General features: G+C 42.8%; 1 protein-coding gene across 1 annotated transcript in view; it reads left to right on the top strand.

Moving 5' to 3' along the window:
- The first annotated feature begins 796 nt into the window (after positions 1-796).
- LOC139399234 (homeobox protein MOX-2-like) overlaps positions 797-6,003 on the top strand; it is an 11,771-nt gene continuing 6,564 nt past the window's right edge. Inside the window, exon 1 of the mRNA XM_071144751.1 lies at positions 797-1,838. Within this exon, the coding sequence (XP_071000852.1) occupies positions 1,310-1,838 (529 nt within the window). The 5' untranslated portion in view covers positions 797-1,309. The remainder of the gene's footprint in view (positions 1,839-6,003) is intronic.

The following is a 6,003-nucleotide window of genomic DNA, read 5'->3' as shown; positions in this document are numbered from 1 at the left end:
ACATGAAGTCTTTTCTAATGGCTGAAAAAACTCAGATCAAAGAGATACTTTGACAGTTAAAACACACAGTGAAAAAGGGAAAAACTTAATGAAGACTTGAAACACGAAAATACATTTAAAGAATGACAAAGTGATGTTTAAAACTACTAGGGCTTAAATGCTTAGGAGTGTGTGTGTGTGTGTGTGTGTGTGTGTGTGTGTGTGTGTGTGTGTGTGTGTGTGTGTGTGTGTGTGTGTGTGTGTGTGTGTGTGTGTGTGTGTGTGTGTGTGTGTGTGTGTGCGGGTGTGTGTGTGGGTGTGGGTGAGGGGAGTAGAGTGGAGGGGTTAAGGGGTAATGTTAACACACATACAATATTTGAAGATTTGGATAAAAAGTTGATCAAATCAATCAGATGCTGAATGGAGTCCAATATTGGGCCACATACATACAGTAAACATATTTTCAAACGACCTATACACCTAAATGCAACGCATCAGCAGCTATATGCAGTAAACACACAAACAGCAGATAATGTTGGGGTGTTGAACCCCCAAACCCTCATATCCAACCCCCTAAAGTCTGACGCAACACTGCACTTCTCAGAAATCGTGTCGAGGGGGTCGGGTGGGTCCAAAATAAATTGCCCACTTTTCTGGAGGCCAGGCCATTGGAATGGTTTAGATTTATTGTGCGTTGCGTTTTGGAGGAAGATCGTATGCATGTGGTCAGAAGCCTAGCAGTGAGTCAGTTCACCAGTGACCCGGCCTCCCTCTCACGTTACGTCCTATATATAACATCCCTGCTCCTGGCCTCCTCCCACCCTCCCTCCCTCTCATTCTCTCTCCCAACTTCCCTGGAACCACCTTCTCCCTGGAACCACTCTGGCCTCAGCCGTCTCTCCTCTCCTCCGTCTCTCTTCTCCGTCTACCGTCTCCCTGTGTCCTGACACCCGAGCTCCAGCTCAGCAGAGTCAGTGTTTACCCGCGCTGTGCCTGGCAACAGGCTGCATGCTCGGGATAACCGGAGGCCCTACCTTTCAACGCTGCGATCTCTGCCTTCCTTCAACCTCCTCCGATCACTTTCCCTGGGAACTAACGGGGAGCGCACGGAGGTGAGAGGTGAGAGAGCCGTGGAGGAGAGCCCTGATTTGAGGCTCTGGGTCCACCCACCTCCCTCAACTGGCTTCAGTCTGCTCTACTCTCTGTCCTGCAACATCGCTGTCTTGTGGCCTCAATTAGTCACTCTGGTAGTTCCTGTAAGTTTTTGTGGTTGTGTGTGTGGTGGACTTAGGGGGGTTCGTCTTTTGGGTGGATCTTGTGGAGCACTGTTATGGATCACTCCCTGTTTGGGTGCCTCCGTAGCCCCCACGCCCCGGCCCAGGGTCTGCACCCCCACCCTGCCTTTAGCCAGTCCCCGCTGGCGCTGCACGGACGCTCTGACCACATATCCTACCCTGACCTGCCTGGCTCCTCACCCCCATGTGGGGGGTACCCTGGACCCGGGGAGGAGGGCGTGTACGGAGGGCAGCAACACCACCATTGTGGAGGACACCCGCATCAGCAGCACCCCCACCACCCACAGCACCAGACCCACCAGACTCCCTGGCATGTCCCCCAGATGCCCTCAACCAACACTAGGCATGGCCTCTGCCTACCTCCCCCAGACAGCCAAGTCTCAGAACGGTGTGGTGGGGGGACCCCAAATCTGTGTGGCTCCAACACCAACCCCAGTCTGGGAGGTAGTAGTGACCCCACAGGTGTATCCTGTGTCCCTGGGGACTTTGGACGACAGACGATGTCCCCGGACGAGACTGAACAGAGACGGAACAGTAAGGGGAAAGATGATTTGCACAGCTCAGGTAAGATGAGGACAATGAGGACATTATTCTCTTCTCTCCTCTATGCTTTTCTTAGCTTTGAGTTCAGGCTCAAAGTTTTGATTGTTTCTTTCAAAACTCACTGAGGAATTTTCATCACATAGCGAGGGAGTATAACGATTTTACGTTTTTGGTTTGTCTATTCTCATATTGGGGATTTCACCATCTGTGTGTAAGCTAACACAGTCCACAGATGTTGAAACCGGAGAGAACAGTTTGTGATACAGTAATAAAACACACAAATGAATCGTTTGCATTTGAACTAATTGGCTAATGTTTTCATGATCACTGAAAGCGCTGTAGTCTTCTGCGTCAATGCTCCTAAATTCGAGAACCTCATGAGAAGTTGTGCAATGACAACAGGGTTCAGTGCATACTTTTTAGTTTCAAAGTCAATTCAAAGTTTGAACCTTACTAACAAGTAGGTAGGCTTATTGTTTTAGCTTTGGGCCTTGTTTTTAAACTGGTTGTCCAGATAATATTGAGGGCCGTGTGTCATTTGCATTTTTCTTCAGGTTTATTTGAAGCTGATTTAGTTCTGATAATTGAAACCGATGTCTTATTTGATTACCGACTGCTTGATGCTCATGGTTCAATGTTGGATATAATTTTGTTTTCTTAATTGTCTACTTGCAAATGTAATTCATTCATTTCAATGACTAGCTATTGCACTACAGTTAGCTGTAATGGAACATTAAACTGTATTAGCATCTCTTAATGGGAAGATATGTATACCCACATTTCAGTATTATAACACCTTGTGTTGTAGGATCTTTAAAGATCTTATTTGATCTCGATTATGTCTTATCGCTACTGTTTTCCATGCTCTATTGACATTCATTCATATCTGGAATTACTGTCTAGAATTTTACGAGGTAACTTTATTGATATTTAAATTAAATGCAGGCAAGCGCTTTTTAAAAACAGCGCCTTGACGTGTGAAACACTAGGCGGCAAGGCCACACACTTAAAATATGATCTTGTACTTCATTTCACCTGAATTCAATGAATCAAATTATTCTCACACCATCATTTAGTTATCTTTTCAGTAAAACAAGAGATAAATAATGAATGAATGTTTTTATAAATATATCTATTATGGAAAAGTTTTTTTTGGAAGCAAAATGATAATCACAATTCAATTAAACCATTTGACTTGATAAAAAGGTTAAATTGTCTTTCTAAATACTAAGGTCAATAGTCATACTATTCTATTGATAATCTTATATGAAGAAATGAGCAAGTGTGATGCATTACAGATTTGCAGTCATCTTCTGTTAGTTGAAGCATTAGATCCATTACCTTTCTGCCTACATTTGTTTTAACAGATATCAAGATACTTTGGTTTTCTCTCTCAGTGTTAAGCAATAGGGAATTGACTTACTTCTGTTATTTGCTGCAATATTGACATAGATTGAACCGGTAGAAAGTCACTGAGACAATCTTCCATTTTCATTAGAATCAAAGTGCCCTTTAACATTCCTCAATCTCAACCCCCTCAACCCCATTTTATAGGTTATAGACTGGCACAGCCAATATTTTATTTGTCCCTCTCTTCAGGCTCCCAGGGATAATCAACAGTGACATTTTCCTCCAGGGTATTAATGGCCTGCAGGTGTGATTTCTGTGAAGCCTCCTTTTAAACTGTTACAACGGGCACACCTGGGCTTTTTCATAGGCCTAAACCTACATAGTATTTATGGCTGTAGAACGTACGTACCTATAGCATTAGCCGCGACAGCTGTGTGAAAAAGCCGCCTCTTAATAATAATAATAATGTGGGTGGAGAATTAATCCATAACACTTCTGGAAATCACTGTTGGTCATCGACAGTATGGATGATAGAATGAAATGGAATGGAAGAAAATAGAATAGAATAGAACTATTAGTCCATTAGTGACGTAACAAAAAGCTCTATATTTAGGTCCAATTTCCACATTTGTTAAACAACTATTTTCAGATGAGCCCATTCAGTGGCACGTCAGTGATATTATAGATAATTTTACACACTGTCCTCACAACGACTATGTTGCCTTTGAGAGCACTGAGGTTGTAAGGACAAACTGATCTGTACCCCGGGTGGAGTCTCAAAATGGCCGATGGCTAAATGCGTTGGACACGTCATGCAGGGCACCGCACTAGACCTAATATGGCTGTATATGGCTGTAGCCCTCATTACCAGCAGTCACCATAATAATGCAAGCTCCATCCATATCTGGGCTGGGGACCAGACAAGTCAGGCCCTTAATAAGTTACTAGCACAGTGTCTGGACTTCCTGGCGGCTACACGAGGGCTGATTCAGTTCATCAGTGCAGGGTCACGACAAGAGCACTGCTCTCTGTATCCAGAAGCCATTTCACTGACAACAGCTTTCAGTGGTGTCGTGCACCAACAAATTTTATTGGGGCACTGATAGGATGGCCAAATTCCATTTGCATTCATTCTGTTAGTTATACTGTATTGTGCATTTTTTCATCCTAAAAATGTATCAAATTGAATGAGCAGGAAGGCTCTGCCAGGTCCTACTGTCTGTATCTGTATCGTTCTCCCTGCAGGGAAACCCACCAGGTAGAAGTGCTGTTGTGCCCAGTAGTTAACTTTCCACTTCCATTTGCCATCTCTCAGGTTAGTTTTACCCCAGGGTGCAATTGTAATTGACAGCCAGTAGAACTGTGAAGCCCTACCCAGGAGCTGCACCTCTAACACCAATCACGTTTCCTAACATGAACCTCCATTGCGCGTTATAAAAGGCAACGTGGGCTTTATTTGAGGTCCTATTTCTGATGAGGTAACGGTCTTATGAGGTAACATGCTGTGGCAATAGTGAAATAAGTGGTCAAATAATGGTCAAATGCACCTTCTTGATACATAACAAAGGATGCTAAACAAAAGTTAAAGATTTAATGTAGATTCATGTTGTAGGAATATTAAAGGAGTGTTGCAAGACACTGTACGGTATAAACCATTAAACAATTGTTTGAAATAAAAGAAAATACCTAAACCATGTGAAAGATAATTTGTTTGAAGATTTTATTTCCAGAAATGTCTTCGTCCCATATTCTGTTTTTATAAATCGAGTGCCATGAATACAGGGGACTGGATGTGGCAGAGGGAAATACTTTCCTGCCACTATTTCATTTGTCAGCACATCTAAAACGTCCAACAATTACAGTTGAACTGAGAGAATGTTAGCTGGTTTTATTTGGCGTGGACTAGAGAACAACATGTCAATTACAGCTCAACTCTTTTGATGAATTGTAGTGTTATTAAGAGATATTTGAATGAGGTTCACCCAGTTTGAAGGCACATCTATATGAAAAAACATTTGAAAAGGATTTGATTAAATGTACCCTTTTCAGAATCCAATTGAGCAATCTGGATTAAATACAGACAATTAGACCAAAATAAATTACAATCTGGAAAGTCTTTCTGAAGTCTACTTAACTTCAATCAAATATACAATGAATCGCACCACACACTCTTACCAGTGGCATCTGCAGAAACGCTTCAGCCTGTATGTAGAGTGGGCCGGTGTAAGATTTCCAATCATGCACCATTTGATGTCTAGGCCCGTGGGTGGTGCTTAGCTGATCTATGTATCTATTGGTCTATTGTTCAGTCTGCCAGGTGATAGGTGGGAGGTTCACACCCTACATTACCTCCCCACATTACCACATCACATTATCACGCTACCACACCCCACATAGCAGAGGCAGCATGCACCTCATTTTTGGGCCAAATTCAATAGCTTTACTTACATTTCTCATAAAATAAAGAATACCTTCCATCTCATCATTTAGTTACAAGGGACATTAGCTCCACACTATCACATGCATTATTACATCAGACATTACCACATGCATTACAGCTTCACATTACCCCACACCTGACTGACCTCAGCTTCACCTTCCCTCCGGTCCACCAGAGATGAACTCTTGGAATCACTTTTGTCTTAGAACAATAGAACTACAGTATCGAGTTGGCTAGCCTCAAATATTAGCCCTCTTTTTGGATGAAACTTCTATTTAGAACAGGTGATAAAGTACTGGAGAGAGGCAGAGACAATTCCACCAACTTTCCAGTTAAACAAATGATTGTTATAGGGCCTACAGTATTCTCTGTGTTGCCTAGGTTTAAATGAAATGA

This window comes from Oncorhynchus clarkii, unplaced genomic scaffold (assembly GCF_045791955.1).
Source record: "Oncorhynchus clarkii lewisi isolate Uvic-CL-2024 unplaced genomic scaffold, UVic_Ocla_1.0 unplaced_contig_13440_pilon_pilon, whole genome shotgun sequence".
Lineage (NCBI taxonomy): Eukaryota > Metazoa > Chordata > Actinopteri > Salmoniformes > Salmonidae > Oncorhynchus > Oncorhynchus clarkii.
This window is presented reverse-complemented; position numbering and strand designations above follow the sequence as displayed.